This window comes from Falco naumanni, chromosome 5 (genome assembly GCF_017639655.2).
Source record: "Falco naumanni isolate bFalNau1 chromosome 5, bFalNau1.pat, whole genome shotgun sequence".
NCBI lineage: Eukaryota > Metazoa > Chordata > Aves > Falconiformes > Falconidae > Falco > Falco naumanni.
The window spans coordinates 12,822,055-12,843,500 of record NC_054058.1 but is presented as its reverse complement, the minus strand read 5'-3'; the positions used below and the strand labels follow the sequence as shown (position 1 = coordinate 12,843,500).

Below are 21,446 nucleotides of genomic sequence, written 5' to 3'. Positions count from 1 at the left end.
CCCCTCCCAAGAATAAAGGTATTCTAATTCTGTAAACATTTTTACCAGTCCCACCCCCAAACCCTAAATACCTTCAAGATTTGAATAATTTTTGTTTATAGCAGGCTTGGAGACTGAGTCTTAATGACAAATTTGTGACATCTGTCATATGGGACAGAAACAATAAAAGTCCAAAGCTCTCACTATAACCAAATCTGCACCAAATACAGCACTCCCATGCACATGAGAAGCCATGTGTTTATAAAGCATTCTATCTTGCTATTTACTTGAAAAAAAAAAAAAACAAAAACAAAAAGCACAGGAATTTTACATGTGGTTAGCACCCACCATTCCTAGAGGGAGTAAATCTCGGGAGTACAATAGACACTGTTAGACGTGCCTAACTTTCAGACAACCATCTACTCATATGACAAAGCATCAGGTGGACTGTGGCCCTTACTTAAACCTTCGTTCGACTGCAGGGTCAGCCACAGCCTTGAAGCAATTACTCTTAAATCTGTATCATTTTTCTCAGCAGATACAAGGTACTGTCACATGAAAATGAATGGCTTTGGGCCCAAATACAACGGCCTGTATTCCTTGCATCTCATCAAGATGAGCATTACAAGTAACACCGTACTCCACATCCCTTGTTTCCAGCAAGCCACTACAAGGTGATAGCTCACCTCCAATCAGCAAACCCAGCAGGGCTTTTTTCCCCTCTGAACACCCTCCACAGGCTGCACCTGCAGCCTTGCTGAACAGCAGCCACACAGCGTGTGTCAGCACTGAAGCAGTTGCCGAATTGTGCTAAATGAGCCGCCACAGGCTAATGAGGAGCAGAGGGAAAGGGCTGGAGAGCCAAGGTGCTAAAAAACAGGAAAAGGAAGGGGAGCAAGAAATGACCTTCTGATGGCTGCCACGAAGCAGTTATGCTTCAGCATGACCTGCATTAGAAACTGCAGAGCTCTGGTTTTAGTGGCTGGGACACGCCGGTGAAAGAAGGGGAGCAGAACATCACTCATAGCACTCAACTTCTGTGCACGGTTTACAGGAGCGGTTGCTTCCCACCTGCAGAGTGTTTCTCAAGCACCCACGTGGGCTTGGGGAGCAGCCAGGTTTCTGGCCTCACTAATAAAGCTGCCAACCCCGGTACCAGGTACAGCACTGCAGGTGTAATTGGACTGACATGACCTGACAGCTCTTTGGTGGCAACCACCTTCAGCCTCTACGTTACCAGCCCAGGCTTGATTGGAACAAGTGATATGACAGCAAAAAGCACTACATCCTATTATCCTGCACTAAGCTCTTCAGTTCCTTCAAACTGCTGTATTCATATCATTAGTCTCGTTAAAAAGAGACACCAGAGGATGATGAGAAAGTGAGAAATGAGGATAAGGAGTAATGTTATTCGTTCAGGAGACATCTCTAGGGCTTCAGCAACATGCAAATTGGCTACATATTAGATGGCACTAAGCACATACTAACTTTAATAATATTCCCTGCACCGGGCATATAATCACACAAATTTGCCTTAAAAATCTTGATGGCTATTGACATTTAAAATGTCACTGTCTCTACTGTTTAGTTGGCTGGGAAGGAAATGCAGAAGGGGACAGCAGACAAGGAAAGTGAGGGGAGAGAGAGAAAGCAAGCAGAAATTAAATTCTGTGCTGTGTACCGTGATCTCCTAAATTCAACTATTTATATATCAACATGGTAATCAGAGATGCAATTACAACAAAAACTTGCTATAGTGAAGTTTGCTGCTGCCTGAAGAAAACATAGATCCAATTTAAATAGATTCAGCTTTGTTCTATTTGTATTCTAACAGGCCTGTGAAATACTTTGTTTAGATAAAGGAAACAAATAATAAACAAGTTAAAGCAGGCATTACAAAAGGGGCTACTGAACTCTGAAATGGAATACACACATGCGAACTCATAGACAACCTATCCAATTTTATACTAACAATGACAAATAAGCTCCTGCTTCAGGATAATGTGCATTTCAGACAAAGACTAAACTCACTTGAAATAAAAATTAACAGTAAAATGACCAAAAAATATTAATTTTGAGTTCATATCCTTTATCAAAACCAGGATTTCTGCAGTCTGCCTTTATTTCTTTTTCAAGTAATACCAGCATTCAATTCCATAGCTAGATTATAGCTATGAAATTTAAGAATATTTCACACCAAAATAAAGCCACCAAAAAATCAAGATAGCATAAACTTTAAATATCAGAATTATTTTTTCCCTAGAATTTTAACAGATAACAATTTATATCCAAGCATAATGGCATTTATCCCTAAAAATAAAAAAACCAAACACTTCCCATTAACCAAATCCCTTCTATTCTGGCCGAGTTACAGGTTTTTTCATTTCAAAAACTGATCAGAACACCTGCAGAAAACCTGGGATACTTCAGACATCCTGGCCTGTACATCTCTAAACCATTAACATTCCAGCTTCACAGTAGCAAAACTCCTTTCAGGTGACCTGTGAGGCTGCCTGCACTCAATCTCCAGGGCAGAGTGCAAAAATTTTCACATTTGTGTTTCAATCTACTTCTCCAGCATCTCTCTGGAGGATCCCATAGCTATTACCATCTCATAGGCTATCAGAAAGGGGGGTGGGGGGGGTGTGTGTGTGTGTGTGGAAATAATCTGGTGTTGTACCAGTCCTTGCAATCCCATTTCAAATATGACTGTCAAGACTGGGAAAAAATGAAGGTAATTCATCTTAATACTTCATACTTACTACTGTGGCAAAATTTACCATATTGGCATCCAATGACAACTCAATATGCAGAGCTAGAAATTCATACCAGCTAGAGGTAAAATCTTTCTGATTTGTGTGTATGCGTGTGCATGTATATGCATTTACTGATTTTTAATTTATTTTCCTTCTTATACTATACCAGATCTCTGAGCATTCAGGAAATTGCAAGAATTACACAGCTTTGACTTGTTGACAACTGGAAATGTTAGCAAGTGGCCGAAGCACGCACAGCACGAATCCTGCACACCATCACATGAAGCAGGATGAAAGACCAGCAGACAACCATAGGATGCCACAAGGAGGGCAGGGAGCTCCAGTTCCCTCAGAAGCTTACAAGGTTTTCTCTCCTGCCGAACTAACAAAAATATTTGCAGAGCAAACTTGGAAAATTAAGCTGGACTTTTAGCATGAATGCTTGTTCAAATATTGCTATCAGAACACAAGCCTGGTTCTAATTACCTAAAAAGTACACAGGAAATAGGACTTCTGGGATACAATACTGTCTCTTAAAGCCAAAATATTTTCTATTTTGCCACTTCTTTAAGCCATGACTGCCATGTGTTTCCCAAACATATGTGTAACAAATAAAAGGTCTAGCAGTGCCATTTCAAATCCCACCTTCAATGAAAGTCTGAAGAAGTCAATCAGAAGTAAAACCATGCCTGAGAAATGGAGTAATTCTGCAGGTCATTTTTCAGGCAAACACCATCATGACAAGCAGTGTAGATGAAAGACCTCTGCCAAGAGGGGAGGAGACTGGGAAACCAGCAGGAAGAGATGAGGGAGTTTAGGAGGTGGTGCACCAGTAGGCCCACTGACTGCACAGTGGTCTACGTGCTTCCTAACTGACACTGCTCTTCCTTTGCTTTCAGGTGGGCCAGTGATCCTCAACTAATTCTGCATTTGCCATCTCAGGTCTTTGATGCAGTGTTGATGAGCTGCCCTGTTGATCCAGCTGGGCTAGTCACCCTGTACTACATGTTTTTATTTAACGTCTAGAAATGTGCAGTGACCTGTGGCATAGTGACTCTAGCCATATAGAGTGTATGTATATGTTCAACACAAACGTGTTGAAGCTCCACCTTGCAGCATTTTATTTCAGAAGCACCTTGGGGAAGAACGAAGACATTCACCCTAGCTCTGTGTCCGAATAATCTAATTAATTCTGCTTATGCAGGATTCTCTAGCAGTTTTAATTAGGCACTATTTGTCTCCTCCACTGGCCTGTAATATGTTGCTGTGCTCTTGAAACAGGCTTTTCACCATAGACTGGTTCCTCCTTACTGCTTGAGGGCATTAAGCATTTTCATCTCACAGAAAATATCCACAAAGATACACACAGAATGCCGTATTTTATATCTTGCATGTAATGTCACATATTCTACACATTATATGCAAATAAAGAAAAAGTCTTCTAAATGCAGGGACACAGTATTTTCAGTGTTTCATCAAATCTGCAACTAAACATCTGGCAGACAGACATGAGCTGATGCTTGAAAGCAGAAACTAGAAGAATCCATGCTCAAGTGCAAACTTAAGACATTCACCTCCCTGCAAGAGCTTCCCAGCTTTCTGACAGTTGCTGAAAGTATGTTTTCTTACAGTGGCCTCAAAACCCATCTCATTAGCACAAACACTTCCTGGGGGACCTTGTAAGTGCATTTCCCTTCAGCCAGTAACGTGTTAACTTATTAATTAGAACTGCTGCTGCAGGGTAAAGGAAGAGAAAATTAATTCAAGAGCTGCCTTAGCAGGCCAACCTATCTCGGGTACTCTACTCACAGGAGAGCTGCCTGCAATTCAGTTTTGTTTAATTAGTCCCACAAAAAGCAACTGTTCTCTCTGATAAGAGCGGTGCGAAAGCTGCAAAAAAAACAAAACCATCTTTTCTATGGACCAATTTAATTTTTTAATTATTACATTCTGACATGAAAAACTGTTCGCTCCTTTTTCTCACTGGCAAACCAAGGGCATGAGTCACCAACTTCTGCACTCTTCCCGTTTATTCTAATAAGCCCATCACTGGAGTAGCTAGGGCTAATAAGTCTCAGGGCTAGCTGGTAACGAATGATACATCATCCTGGTAAAATTTGCTGTAGAGGTTCTCTCATGAATTTGCAACTCTGCCACGTATTTACTGAGTGTTACTGCCAGCACTGTCATGCTGCTTACTCTAGAGGCTCACCAATTCCAAAGGGAGCTTATCTAGGTTCTGTCCGAAAAGGTGATCAAAAAAATAATTAAAAAAAAATAATCAAGGCTTCCTTTGTTTCTCCCCCTGCATATTCCTCCCACCTGCCTACTGTACTTTTCCACTATCCAGACCCCTGTAAGCAAAAAGCGAAGCATCCATGCATATCAATGTCCTTCTCTGACATAGAAATCTTTAAATTTTAATACTTGTGTAGTGCCAGGTATAGAGATGTGGTAGTCAGACTACAGGAATAAAAAGACAAGAAGTTATGGATTTCTTAGTTTTAGAAATATGCCAATGTAGAAATATGTTTTCCTTTCACTCCTTCCATATTTTAGACCGCTGAGGTCCTGAACCTCGATACTTTAATATTGCCAGTGACACTAATGAGTATCTTACCTTATTTACATTGTATTCTCTTTTACCATCCAAACCACAAAAGCAGTTTTCTTTGAACTGTTTGAAATTTTTTTGACGTAAAGATGTTAGTTCCTGCTAAGTATTTCTCACTTCCCCAAAAGCATTTAAAACTCATGTCATCCTGCTTTACACAAAGCTTTTCCAGCCATTTATCTGCTACACTTTCCCACCTCATGTTACGCAACACCACAAATCTTGACAGATCTTTACTCATCTGCTTCCTTTGCTAAACCTAGACCATCCCATCTTTATGAATCTATACATCTTTCAATAAATCAATTGCCTTTTTCATTTTTTCAATAGCTCCAGCTTCCAGAAGTATATTTTCCCAAACATGTTGACATTAGGTAAAGCATCAGAAAAACTAGTAACACTTTGCAATGATAAAATAACACGTTTTAATCAAAAGAATTTAGATAGCAACAAAAAAAACCCCAAACTTACTTTCTAAATATAAAATAGCCGTTAGAAGAACGGTCTAAATATCAAGAACAAATCACTAAAACTATCGCTTTCTAAATAATAATTAAAAACCCCTGTTTTAAGATAGATTATGCACTTGATGATAATGATCTTGCCCTCTCCCATTCTTAACTCGTAAGGAAAATTACTCTACAAAGTAGCCCTCTTAAAAGGGTACTTTAAAAGGTCGTGGTGGAAAGAAGTTGGCCTAATCACACAACATCATCCTTCCACATGGAAGCAAGGCTATCTGATCATTCTGGGTGTGTCTGTTCAGTATACATCTCCTCCAACTCCGTACCCAATGCATCTTGTATCTCTTGGCCAACCATTCAGGAAAGCAGGGATCACAAAATGACTACTTTTCACAAGTTTTCCTTAATAAATGGATGGCTGTGAAGATGCAAGTGACCTTAAATCCATTGTATTTGACCCACCTGGCAAGAGGAGCAACTGAAATATACTGCCCATGAACGCCACGTCAAGCTGCCAGTACAGGAGTACACAGGGGACAGAAACAGGAGCAAGGGATAATGCTGAATGAAGGAACATGAGAACCATGGGTGTGTTTCAGGGATGGTAAGGAGGGAGAAAATAAATCGGGGGGCGGGCTTCACACAGGGCATAGATAACATACAGAGAGAAGCCAGAGGGACTGCTGCTGGGGGGGAGGGATAAATAGAAATCCTTCTAACCCCTAATGTTATTAGTTCTACCTTTCACAGAAAAATCTGTGTTTGGGGGGGGGGGGGGGGGGGGGGTGGTGTGTGCTAGGGATGACTAGGGGAAAAGACTGAAGGCTTTGTGAGTTTTGGGTTTGGGTTCTTTGGTTTTTTTCCACTTAGAAGGAAGATCTCACGGGTTTTTGTTCTGTCTGATTAGAGATTGTCTTCTCTTTTTTAGCAGTAGAAAATCAGCTATTAAAAAAGATTAATAAAATAATTAAGAGCCAAAATACAGAATTAGAGCTGTAAAAAATTCCATACTGAGAAAGGTAAATTTGCTGGAAAACTGAAAAACATTTAACAAAAAGATTCACTTTAGACAGCCCCAGAAGTTCTTTTTTTCTTAAGACAGGCAGAGGCTAAGAGGTCACAGCAGAGGAAAAAAAATACATAAAACCACACTGCAGAACAGCTTAACTTCTGCAATTCTTTCCTTTTTTTTTTTTTTCTCCCTCCTAATGATGTAATTGCAAAGAATAAAAAACAAACCAAAAATGCCTGGATACAGATGTTGACTATTTTCTGAATCTACAGAACTTTCTCACATGCCTGGGGAAAAACAGGTGCTGTCAGCAGCGGTGCACGCTTCTGGGCGCTTAAGGGAACTCATATGTGCTTTCCTCTCTAAAGATGATTTCCCTTTCTCCACCTCAAATGGGAACTTATTAGCATACTGCCATGAAACATTTCTGATACATTTCAATATCAGTTTAAAAAAAATAAAACCAACAACTTTAAAGTATTAGACTAATTATTTTGTTTTTAATGAATATGTAAGAAAAAGTTAGTAGGTTTAAAAATCTACATTACTTCTTTATACAGGTCTTTATTAGAGGTTTCACCGATTCCAGAGAATTTACTCTGGAATGAGGTAACTGCTGGGATCCCCCAGGTGACTTCACTTCTGTGTCATGAGACAGCAGTTAGACACAGCTCTCTGCAGACAGACAGGGCTGGCCAGCCCTTCACACCAAGACACATCAGCACCTTCACAATCACTTCCAGGTTAGCCAAAGGCAGACCAGGGAATAAACACCATTAAAATAAAAACAAAACACCAAACCCAAATATATTTACACTGCTGCACAACAGACCACCAGTGCGAGAAAAATTGCAAAGGGATCTGCAGCAGCAGAAGACTGAAAGCACAGTAGTGCCAGCAGGAAACGCTGAAGTAGCTCTGGAGCCAGAAAGACTGGAGACACTAGGTAAGACAGGGAGGCTTGTGCTCTGTGGGAAAAACGTCAACATTGAGTTGGATGGTGGTGGTGCCAATTTATGAATAGTGGACACTTTCAAGCAATTAAAATTTAAAAAAACATCTCCACATCCTATGTAATTTTCCAGGGGTGCTATTGAAACCAGTACCATTTAATGCAGCACCTGATATGTGCTCTCCTCCTAGAAGGGTACCAGACAGACTGCAGTAGCATATTGTTATACTAAAGTGGTCCCTTCCCTCTTGTATATATAGAAGAACACAAAAAGGGGTGACAAGAATAAAATGAGCCAACAAATTATCCTGTTGGGCAACACCACTGAAGTGTGTTTTGGGTGTGATGCTATCAGTAGTTGTTTTGGAGTAGTACTTCCTTCCCACTGACATTACTGTTGGGAGGGTGGGGCTGTTTCAGTTTTGCTTGTTTCTGTTACTCCTAGCACAACTGGGAGCATTTCATAAAAGAATTCCACATCTGGACTGCAATTTTTCAGGTGGCAAGCTGTCACATGGAGCCTTACATGTGATTGCTTTCAGTCAAGATCACCCTTTTTAAAGTTCTGTTACACATCTGGTTTCGTGATCTCTATTCTTATCACTGGAGATACACAACATTACAAATAATTTTTAAGAGAGAAAGAGATTTTTGGATATTCCAGTTAACTGGCACCAATTTAAAAAAACCCAAAAAATTAACAAGAGACTCAAGTTACTATTGTACATGACAATTCCCATCCCTTTCTCTCTGTTACTTGAAAACTTATGTGATGATCTTCCATTTTTTAAAGCAAGTATCACTAAAAATACTTCTCTCTTTTTTGGTACTATGAAGTTTTTGTTCTTGCAAAATAAATAGCAAATGGAAGACCACTTCAAAACAGCTATCTGTATCTCCATGTATTGAATTAACAAAGCTAGTTACAGTATTTATATCCAAAGACACAATTTTAAACTGCATCCAATTCCTGTTACTTTCTATGAACAAACACTGTTACAAAAATACTGCATGAACTTTAGGTCTTGAAACAGGCAGAATCTAAGAAGAAAATGACATAACCTTTCAAAGCACTGTTGCAAGAACTATGGAGTTCAAATACCATAGAAAGACAGTGGGTATGTTTCACATGTGCTGTCTATGTTCCTACTCACTCACAAGTCCACACAAAACACAAGTATTGTCAGTATGACTGATTTCTTTATGCCAAATTAAGATTCGTGGTGAAAGAAGGGCTAAGTCCCTACGAGGTCAGAAGGAAGAGCATAACAAAGGGAATTCATGCCCAGATAAACCAGCTGAAGCATCATAAAATTTTGCAAACAACCTCAAAAAAATCACATCTTTGTAAGATACTTTTGGCACAAGCTGTGATTCATTTGTGTGTGCAAACAATATTTGTCAAAGCTATCCCATTTAATGAAGAGGGTCATCGCCCAAATTAGGGATAAATGCATATATACAAAGTACTAGTTATACCCTTAACTAAGAAGTAGCCGAGACTGGATCAAAAAGAATTACATCACTACTATTAAAATGTTAGAGGAAAACAGTCATTTTATCATAGTTCTCTGTAAAGATTGTTTTCCACTTATTTCCCAACCTCTAGGATTACTGAAATTCTGGTACATGATGATCTATTTTTTCAGACTATTTTCTGCATTCCTGAATACTACAGCAACAAAGCACAGATCACCTATTGAAAAGGAACAATTTTGCTAATGGTCTTACACAATTAAGAATAGGATTCCAGTATTTCTTTTAAGAGTTAAGAGTATACTCCAAAGAGGAGCACACATTCAATGTCACATTGAAGGGGACTTGTAAAGGGGAGGATGGAGAAGGATAAAACTTTTTGGTAGCACTAGTTTGCTTAAAATTTTGCGAATGCGAACATGACAATTCCCTGCAACGCAGATTATGACATTGCTTAAGCAGCATCTTCAAAGAAAAGCACCACATCACATACATCAGACAAAAACTTCTTACCTATGACTTCCATCCAGATTTGATTTGTGGATGAAATTCAGTTTAGCATCTGCCCAATAAAGTTTCTGTTCCTCATAATCCAATGTCAGTCCATTTGGCCAATATATGTCTGTGTTAACTATAATGGAGCGGCTTGAACCATCCATCCCAGCACGTTCTATCTTTGGCACTTCTCCCCAGTCTGTCCAATACATGAACCTATAAATATTTTAAAAAGAGAAAAGACAAAAAAGAAAGTAATCGCACATAAATCTACAACTGGAACATTGACTACAACTTTTAGTAAAGGCAAAGGCACACTCTATTCTGCAGAGACAGTGTCTGTGGAGCTCTGTTCTACTGGGTAAGGTACATGTCCTGTGAAACACAACAAAACAAAGTTACTTCACAAAAAGCTGAAGAAAACATAAGACAAACCCACAGTATTAGGTCATGTTATACTTCTATATGTTTCTTTCTTTCCTTATGTCAAGTGAGAAAGTTGGGGATATCCAACAGATCTTGACAACAATCTCAGAATTCCACATTGAAGAGCTAAGACAGATACTACAGACTATCATAAAAGTACAACAGCCTCTTTAGCATGGGTCAGAGCACTGAGGGGAAAAAAAAAAAAAAAAAAGGTGTGTGGATTTATAGTGGACATAGCTGCATGCAAGACAGCGAAGTGGATTTGATAGAAGACCAATACATTTCCTTTTTTTTCCCCAGAGAAATTCAGAGAGAGGCAGCTAAGTCAACATGTTTAGAAGCACGTTTGCACCCAGTGACTGGGCAAAACACTCCATAAATCTTTTAAGACTGTGGAAGCAAGTTTTAAAACATGTTAGCATATACTGGCATATGTTTAAACATTATCTAGCAAGTAGTGGGGGGAGGGAAGTTACCTTACTGCGTTTAAGACTGAGGGGAAGCAAGGGAACCCATTTTATTATGGCTGGAGACTAGTAGGGGTAAGAATATTGGTCCTTTTTATGCAGCTGGTAGAAAATGGCTTTACTTTTGTGGGCTGTTAACAGAACGCATAACTAAGCAGAAGTAACATGCAATATAAACAGATCAGACGAAGTTTGTCCATGGCACTTGATCTGTTTTGCTGTTACAGGCAACTGTTGGGACAGACAACAAGGTTACTGTCCTAAACTGCTCCTCCTAACCTCATGCCATCTGCCAGCATACCTGCTTGTATCTGTTCCCTAACCTGGCTCAGTCAAAACAATCCAGATTAGGAAAGATCTGAAGCCTTTAAACTAACCCAGATCATCACACAACCACAACATGTCACTATATGGTGCCCACATGTGCAGAGGCCTGGCCACCCATCGTTTAAAGAAAAACAAATGTGCAACACATTTAACATTTGCAGATGAAGTTATTCTTGGCAAAGATTTATTTTTTTTTATTTTAAAAAGCCAGGAAATTCCATGTCATATTTTTCCCCTTAATTCATGTCTACAGCATGTTTGTTTTAATGCACAGCTATATCTGTGGACAGAAATGCAGCTGATTAACACAAATATCGCCCTATTCAATCCCAAGCGAGTCATTCTTCATGGAGCAATGTGCCTGTCTTAAACAGAGCACAAATATCTGAAAAGAACATGTGAGACTTCTGTAGGCACAAACAAGTGCTACGGAGAAACTGGTTTTCCTTCAGGAAGAAGGAAAAAAACCCAAATCATTTTCAAATAGGTAGCACAGTAGCAAGTAACGCGGTCAAGCTATGCAATAAGGGAGCTACATACTTGAAAAACGAAAAGTTAAAAGTCAGGCAGCATTTCACCAGCAAACACATGTGAGAAAGAAGAGAGAAGATTTATTTTAAACTTCTTTAAAAAGACAGACCCTTCTTTGCCCCAGCTGTCAAGTCCTAGACTTCCAAATACTTCATCAAGGTCAACAGGATCCAAGGCTCTGGCCACCACGCTAGACCAATTTTTCAGGCTGAAACTGCTCATTAGTCATTGCACAGCCTCATCTTCTTCCCTGACTCCCTCTCACCTCTCATACACGCTACAATGACTCAAGCAAGAACAGGTAAGGGTAGGTTGGTAACAAAGAAAGGCCTTCCCAGACTTCACAAAACCAGCCCTAATTCACTTGTCAGAGGACCGACCACACAGGCACACAGAACTGGCTTTAAGTTCACCACACTTCCAATCAGCTCCAGTGACTGCTCAATTTCTCCAACAAAATTTTTTCCCCGCTATCACCTGTTTGTTTTCCTCCACCTTGCTTGAAAGCCTGCAGGTTTTAATGTCTCAATTAAGGTCGTCTTTGGAACCAGCCATGCTCCAGCCAGTGGCATCAAGGGCTGTGCTTCACTTGGGAAGCCAGGCTTTTAACTGCTGCAGAAGTAATGCAGGTTATAGCTTGATGACCATTTCTTTCGGTAACAGTTGCTTTTAAGCAACTTCTTGCAGGTCATCTTTGCTTCCAGTACTGGACTTAACATGGCCGTGGAGGAAACTGGACTCAAGGAACGGGTCTGGGCTAAAAATCAGTCAACAGTCTAACTGCATTCCAGCACACAGCTCCACAAGCCCTCCTACTTGCATGCAGTGTGTGAGCTTCTATAGCTGCCTCAACCAGCATGGGTGCCAACAGCCACTTTCTCTCTCAGCGCACTGAGGCCCTTTTCTGTAACAGCTAAGCAAGTACAGGGTATAGGAGCAGGAGGAGGCAGGAAGAACTGTGTAAAACAGCTGGAAGAAATGCTCCTCTTGTAACCATGCTTCAAGTTAACTGCAAATGCTAAGAGGCAAGGGAGCCCTAGCTAATATTCAAGGGAGAGTGGCAGGGATGGACAGATGGACACAACTGTAAATTCCCATTACTGCAGAGGTCCTTCTATAGATTTTTCTACAGAGATCTGAGATCCCTCTTCCAGGTAATAAGAGACTGTTCACATGTGTGTGCTGGTTCCTCCTTTCTGGAAGGCTTACAGACCCTTGTTTCATTATATAACGGTTCGTAAGTAATCCATACGGAGACCATACAGAAAGGATGATGTTAAAACATACAGACTTACTGAACAATGGTAAGCCAGCCATACAGACAAGGTAAGGATCATTCTCCCTCTTCCCCATCCTCTTCAAACACATTTAATTATTTCAATTTTTTTAAAAAAGCCACCACCAAAGCCCACAGGATAGAGCAAAATCATTAAGTGAAAGATAATGTCTAATGCTGAATTATGGTATTCAGACACCACCAGAATACTGGTGTTCCATTTGCCTGTCTTCTCATCTAGGTATACGTTGCTCTAAAATTTAAATCCAGGAATCAAGATTTTAATTCTAGCCCAGAAAAAGAGAAAATAAAAAATTTAAATTAGAATCTCTATCACCCTTTTAATGTTAAGGAAAAACCCCATATATATGTAGCATGTTTACCATAAGGTGGGCTCCATGCTGGGCAATCCCAAATCCATAAGATCCAGAGGGCAATATACAGACATGCTGTAACTGCCTTGAACAAGCCCATTTGGGTCCAGAAACAGAAATGCTTTCTCATGCTTCTTAACTTGGCTGATAGTACTGTTATTCTAGGCAGTTACAACTAGAACAGGCTGGTACTAGAGCTCTGGACCTGTCCAGCTGCTTGTTACTGTCTCCTTGCTGATGGTCACCATCCACTGCGTCCCGTCCTGTCCCCCCCGGGGATCTGCAGCCACCACCTCCAGCCCAGACCCTGCCTGCTGTACTTCACATATCAGCTACTTCATCCAAAATCATCATTTTTACAAGGAGTTTGAAACTCATATGGAGAAGCTGTAGTGCAGCAACACAATCAAACGTAAAATATGCAAAATCAAATAAATGTACCCTATGCCTAGGGACTTTTGAACAAACATGTTATGCTTTCATACCTAACAAGAGTATCAGACTTAGCAGAAAGACCTTTAATTTAGTACCAAGTCAACACATACAGAGGCAAATCTCTCTTCAACCTAACATTACCAGAGCTGGTTAAAACTGATCCTGCTCATCTAGTATTCTTTTTCATATTTAAATAAATAACCACTGTATTTTTAAAAACTTTGGTTTTAAACAAATAACCTTCATATTTTGAACTGCTTCATTATTTTTCGCTTGTATTTTCTCCACACTGTTAAATGCCATGCTTGTCGGACTTCACTAGCAGACTGGAAACTGTTGTGAGCTGTTATAAACATTTAACAAAAAGACAATAAAGTGTATTTCTATTTATTTACACTTGAAATTTTAATATTAGGGACTCGTATCAGGAAATGATACAGCCCCACCCCCCTTAAGGAATTAAGACATATCAAGTATTTGACATATATAAAAGAGGAAGGTTCTTAGACTCCAGTACTTCGCTAGTATTTTGTTTGACTGTGGCCCAGATGGTGGTTTATCTTACAAGGTTATACCATCTATAGAAATTATGAACAATTAAGAGGAAGAGCTTTGATGTTTTTTCCCCTACAAACTTTTTTCTATGCATATTTAGATTCAACATTTTTTAACTTTTGTATCTCAGGTACATAAGGTAAATCCAGGCAATAAAACTTCCTCTTAAAAGGCATCAGAAATCACTAGGTAGTATATACCTGTAACTTCATAGTTTTGATGTGCCCCAAATTAGGTTTTTGGGGTTTTTTTTTCTTAGGCAAAAAAAAAAATGAGGAAACTTTCTTGGTTCCATTCTGTGTGATGAACAATATAATAAACAACAGAGTTTCTTTTCTAAAAAGCTCATAAAGTCTAGGCATGCTGACAGCAGAATATCCCACATGCATGGAAAAAAGCTTGCAGAGTACAAATGCCAAGAATAAATGCTGTAATTTAGCAGTGATCTCTGACAGTATGCACACAGAGAAATTCATCACCAGCACCCATCAGCTTTGCAACTTTCTGATCTGCATTGCTCTCCAACACTGATGCAGATCCTTTCAGCCCTACTATCCCACACGAAACTAGGATCCTGCTAGGAGTGCCATTAAAACACCAGCCCCCATCGAGATGCATGCAACTGTTTCACTCATTGAACAGAGATACCCCACGCAACACTTAGCCGATTTTAAGGCAGTTAATTGGGACACCTTACAGGGCAGGCAAACGTTTACCTTCCTGAATGTTATTCAGTGGGAAGAGCAGCTGCTTAATAGGGAGAGCCAATTATTTGGTGAGGCCCTTCACAGTGAATGCTCCAACTTTGCAATTATGCTCGTTTCAGCACTTAAGAACCTCTAAGCTCTACAGGGATGCAAACAGCCGCCAAACTTCAGAGCCTGAAAAGGTTTCAGAAGTGCAGCAAACCCTGTGGAGCTCATCAGCTCTGCAGTGGTCCTTGTGAAACGCAGCCTGGTCAGGCTCCAGGACCAGCAGGACTGGCACTCATCTAACAAAGAAATACAAAGTTAAATGATAGATGCTACAGTAGTTCAGGCAAATTATGCACAATAAATACATGTTTGTCTATCGAAAATAGCTCTTGACCTAAGAAGAAGAAATGTTCACGGCCCTTCAGAAGTTTAAGAAAAGACATTCAAATCAAATGACGCTTCAGGTATCCTTAACAGAAACTTCTTCAGGCAGGTTCACAGAGGGATGGAAACTGCAATCCAGAAGTATTGAATGACACCAAAAATAGATTTTCAAATAAGGGGACTAAAAGTACCACAGGAAGGTTTCAGTACAAAGTTTCTCCACCAATTACAAAATTGAGGAAATATTTTCAGTGCTGCAAAAAATACACATAGCTAATTAAATATGGATATAATTCTTCATAAAGGAGAGGAAGAATATCCCTTTGGGATACAATCAAGATAAACGTGAGAGAAAAGATGTTCTTAGCTAGCTGAGAACCATATTTTTACAATAGCTTGTCTCTGTGAATAAACTAAGACATTAGTTGAATGTCATTTTCAGAGCTGCTCTACAATGATTTTTTATGTTAACATTCAGTGCACTCAAGACCATTTTCTGTGCAAATTAACTTCCCCATGCAGTTTCTCAGCTGCCTCCACAACATCACTCCTGCATGGACTGACAGCAGCTACAAGGGGAATGGGTGTGATGTCTAAGACACTGCAACTCCTTGCCTTAAACTTATTGTTTTAGGAGCCCACAGGTTCCCAACAAAGCTGCAGTTTCTCATTTCACCTAAGCACACCTGCCTCAGAACCACCTGTCTTAAGCATTGCTTTACACAAAGTGCAAAATGCCACATCCATGTACATACACCATACACTAGAAAAAGGTCTACTGGAACACATTTTATAAAATATTTTTCCCAGTATACATATTGGTTCTCTCAAGTGGAATAAGCTGTCCTTGTGATAGTACTTTTATGCAAATGACTGCATTTATCCTAGGACATCAGGCAGTATACTAATAAGACAAAGACGACCTATAACCAGTACGGCAATATGAGGTTTTCCACTTTAGAGCTGACTTTAGTCTCCTATGCAGACTTTACATAGCAGAAGAAAGAAAACTATCACCAAACTTCCCTCTTCTTGGAATTAATTTCTAAAATAAGGGATAAATGCTAACACAGTTTTGAAAAGAAGAAAACCTGTGATGAAGTGATCAGAAGCTGATGCTTTGTTTCTAGCTCAGTATCAACACCACAGTATTAAACCAGAATAAGATTTTGGACAAGGTTTTCACAAGCTTTAAAATAATATCTTAGCAAAACCACTGAAAGTCGTTCATGAGAAATCAACATGGAAATTGAAACTCACATGATATTCTCATTTCATAAAAAGAAAGAAACAACTCTGTATGCAAAAGTAGCTCTCAGGCATCATGCTGTTTGTTTTCAGGTATTCTAGTTTAAAGAATATGCTGGGCAATCTGACAAGAAAAACTCAGATGAGAGATTGTTTTTCATTTTCACCCAGACATTTCTGAGAGTCTGTGGGAAGTAAGATTTGACTTAACTGTCAAACATATGCTGATGCACTGCAGAGTCACATGCATACGGTTGTCCTTTCGGCCACAGATCCCAAGGAAAAAAGAGAAAGAGCTTCATTAAAAAACAAGAAGCAGCTATTTTTACTAAATGCTCACAAAGACAGAATTTCAATTGTTTGAGCAGGTGGAAAGGTCTTTTGCTCCTTGAACTTGTAAATTAACCTTTCCTATCTCCAGACACAAAAGGTCTAATGACATGCCTTCCACAGCTACAGTTACAGAAGCCATTTTCTGGTTTCTCCTAGAACAAGCAGCAAACAACGCTTCTCAAAACTTGGCAGCACCTAAAAATAGTATTTGAAACAACAGTTTTCCCAGTTTAAGCCAAAAAATACGGAAAGAAACAATTTCCTCTCTCTGTTACCGATTTAGCACCATCCCTAGACCCTAGCTGACTGTAAGATAGAAGCAAGATGCAGATATGCCGTGGAAGGCCTCAGCCAGCCCTTTATCCAGGAGTCACTGCAGATGTATACACCAGACCCTGCAAAGTTCAGTCAGCCTTTCAGCAGCAGGTCAGCCAATGGACATCTAAAACATTAAGTTAATATGACAGGAGATGGACAAATTAACAAAAGGAAAATTCTCACCTTCCAAACTACCTTGGTTCTTCAACTGTAACAAGAAAACAGCAGAGGAAAGCAAACCAGCTGGCAGTTTTGCCAGATTTTTAAAAAACATACATGCAAACAAACAAAAAAAGCCCATGGGGCCAGGGAACTCAGCCAGGACTGTGTGCTGCCACTGGTAGCTCTTGGGGCTGGGGAGTCCCACACAGGTCTGCCCTGGCAGTGCCTCCAGCTGCAGCTGCTCAGCATTGCCCCTGAGGAGCCATGTACACAGAACTGTCCCTTTCAAACAGCTCTTTGAGATCCTATTAAAAGGTGCAGATCTACACACCTGTGAACTGAACAAAATGCTGAGAGCAAGTACAAAAGAATATTTTGCAACATTAAAAAATACAAGTGGTGGAGAGCAGTGAGGGAACTGTGGGATCACTATTCACCATCTTTCCCAGAAAAATAATTAATTTCTTTGTTCAATGAAAAATAATTGGTTTCTTTATAGGGATTTTTTTACAGGGACTTGCACTAAAAATACAAATATCTGCACTGTAAATATTTGGTTTGTAAATGAGAATTTAGAATTCAGTAATTTCAAAGAGCTATGAGCTTGAAACTAGACAAGTCAGCTGCTACCACGATTTTTTCACTCCCTGCTTTGACACACAAGGATCTTTTCAGTCTAGTCATAACCAAACTTGCTTATCTTTCAATAAAAAACTGGGAGAGTTCTTACTCTTGTGTCCCTATACATCCTGAATACAGCAAGTGGAGAAAGATTTTTTCCCTACGCTTGTATCTAAAATTAAAGACCTAGGAATGCACACACTCCTCCATGGCAAGAAAGCAGGGTCGTACATCCCAATCACACCACTCAGTGAATGAGGGCAAGAGGGAGAAATTTGCCATTTGGCATTCTGGGCTGTTACTTACAAGCAAAAACATAGCCATCCCACCATACATTGCTGTGCAAGATTTTGAGTTATGCACTGCACACCAGGTGCTACATGGATACATCAACTACTCACATTAAACAATGTGCTGATATAACTATCCTAGCAATCCTTAATGCAGACAGAGCTTGTAACAGTAACAGTTTTCATCCAAGACCACTCACTTAACTTTATTCTCTGTTTTACTGGATTATGTTGGGGCCCAATCAATCCCCTGAAGCAGCTCACCACACCGTCAAGTGGGTACCTGTGCTGAAACATGAAAAGGCAGGATGGCACAGCCAGAACAAGAGAGGAGAAGATCAGCAGAAATCAGCTAAAAAAACCCACAAACATCAAACCAAACCAACCCATGGAAAAAACCCCAAACAACAAAAAACCAACCAAAACCCACCAAAAACACCCCAAAACTATCAGGGAGGTGCCCTGACTTTCATCAACTGAAATTAGGGAACAGCATGTTCAGCATCATGAGATCCTTCTGACATTTTTCCTTAGTGAGATTTTTTTTTCTATTATTCCAAGTAGTCTTTCATCAATAAAATATCCCCTTGTTATTCAGTCCCTCTCTCAGTACACTACTACCAACTGGATCATTTTTATGTTTTTGATTCCTGACTTCTTCAAGAAACCCCACTGAACTTTAATGTTCTACCAAACCAAGCTGGCTCTTACCCTTCATATCATATTTCCAGCACTATGGTAATTAATTTTTCATAGTTCCCATCCTATTGTTTGGTATGTAAATCAGGCTTACTTATACGTAACCATCATTCCTTAGGCTTCTTTTTTTTTTTTCCATTAAATGAATTCATAATGTTATTTAGGAGTTACGTACATTTTCAGTGCAATTCCTATCCTTGTGATTTGTTTATCATTTTGTTGATATGGAAACCAACCTGATGCCCTCAGTAAGGAACACACAGGCAAGCAATTCATTCATTTCAGCTTTTCTGAAATGGCTTTATTTACCTTGACTGGCTTTTTTTTCTCCTCTACTTTGATCATCCACTAGACTCACTAAATCGCTTACTCTCCTGTAAGAAAGCAGCATGTACCAATTAGTCCTTTCATACTACAAAATTACAAAAAATAAGGCCTTATTTTTAACCCATCAAAAGCTACACGATGTTCGCTACAAAATAGACCAAAACAAAAAGAAAAGAAAAAAAGAAAAAGGGAAAGAGGAGAGATTGCTCCATGGAGGTTAAAAAGAGTAGAAATAAAGGGACACAGTGTAATTAATGCATAACAAGACAGGTTACATTATGCTGGAGATTTGGTTAGAGCCTTAATTCTGGAGATACAAGCCTAGGTGGGCTTGGCTTTCACTGAGAAGTAGGAATGTTTTCACAGAGCATTTAGAAAGGCCCACTAAATGCAATCTGAATACCAGTCAAAGGCTTCACATTCAGATGAAACAAACATCCCTTCATTTTTATATTGAAAACATTGTCATCTCATAACTGATAAGTCTTAAGACTTTACCCAACCTTCTTCTAGGTTAGAACTTGCAACAAAGGAAGTAAAACTGCTTTACTTTTCCATTCCTAGTTTAAACAGCTCAATATCAAGTACTCATATTCAATTCAAAAAGTGGCTATGCATTCTACAGCAACTCCAGTTCTAGTACATATGCACCTGGAATTCTGAAGTTAAAAAAATCAATTAAAAAAGCTTTAAATCCAAGCCACTAGCATCTCTCCCTACAAGCTTCTTTTGCAGGTCATTCACCTGCTCTTCTGGTAACAGCCAACATTAACCATGCACACTGCATACAAATCACTTCCATCAGAGAGATGTACGGGGGGGTGGGGGGTGGGAAACGCAAATCCTACACCAAGCACAGGCATCTCTCACAAGACACTTTCTGACAAGGCACAAAGAAAACGCCCACCAAACTGTTATACTAAGGGGATAAAACCCAAGTAAGCTTCCAGTCACTCAAAAGTGTCAATTTAAAACTTTCAGTTAACCCTGAATGGCTTGGGGGCAGGAAAAAGTGCTGATTTTTCCCATCAGCTCAGAATTTAAAATAATTATAGTAAATGGCATTTAAAAATATTTTTAAAATACAGGCTGTCTACAAACAAGCAGAAAAGTGCTCCTTTTTTTTAATTATTTTTCCAGATGCTGTACTGAAAAGGATGACATTTTGAAAACAATTAGATAAAACAAGTTTTACAACAACTGGCACAAGGGAGTGGGAAACAGGTACTAAAGAAATTATACTAGGATATACTGATAAATGTTTTTGGAAAGGGGAAGCTACATTTATTTAGGAGAAACTATTGCATACAGAAGCAGCCTCTAGAAACTGCACATCTTATTTAAAAAATAAGATTTTGAAAATTAGCAAAAAAATCCCCAGTTTTCTTAGTGTGAAACTGTGATGTTCACAAAAGCAGAAGAGAAGATTCCAGTAATATTTTCCATACTTAAATAATGTTGCTTTCCTGCCCAGTAAATGCTATACCGATAAAACTGATCCGTGTGAGTGTTGCTTTTGCCACAGGCCCTACACCTCAGGGCTGCCACTTTTTCATGTCTCTCCTGCATCGAGTCAGAAGGTGGAGAGCTGCGTCACTGATACAGAAGGGACCAACAACTCCTCTCTCCTTACACCTACGGGCTGGCTACCTGCCTCTGCCCTAATAAACACACCAGGTCCTCTCTGAAGACGACACTTTTTTCTTCCCTTACATAGATCACACGCAGAGAGCCCCCAAGCACCTCAAGCATGCTAACTGCTGCCAGTCCAGGCAGGAAAGATTAGCACCCCTCCGTCCAGAAGAAATCGTCTGGCCCAGGTTTTGTGAAGCATGGAGAATCTTCTTGTGCTCCAAGGGGATGAAGGCAGTGCAGGCAGGGCCCACTTGCTCTCTTCCACTCAAGAAACCCTCCAAAGAGGTGTTGGTGACAAGACACCAGGAGAGAAATGTAAAGATGCACAGAAATCCCAAGTATAGTGCTGGCACTAAAGGAGCCCACCTAGGCCAAACCTATTAGCTTCTGTTTTCTAAATCAGACATTTTACCTGGGGTTTACCTCTGATTCAACGACAACCTGCCAAACCCAACATTACATGGCACAATTCAGAAGAATGCAACACTAGAGGGTATTATGCAGGGAGAAACTGTGCAAACATAACAAGATCCATCCAACTCAAAGCTTTTCCTGCAGAAGGCAATAATTTGAGTGGTTTTATAGAAAATAC

The 21,446-nt window shown here is 39.7% G+C and overlaps 1 protein-coding gene across 3 annotated transcripts in view; it reads right to left on the bottom strand.

Moving 5' to 3' along the window:
* Nucleotides 1-21,446, bottom strand: part of LRP6 (LDL receptor related protein 6) — a 128,118-nt gene that overhangs the window by 65,641 nt on the left and 41,031 nt on the right. For all 3 annotated transcript variants that reach the window (XM_040593929.1, XM_040593928.1, XM_040593926.1), the window contains exon 3: nucleotides 9,767-9,964. In XM_040593929.1, the coding sequence (XP_040449863.1) occupies nucleotides 9,767-9,964 (198 nt within the window). The remainder of the gene's footprint in view (nucleotides 1-9,766; nucleotides 9,965-21,446) is intronic.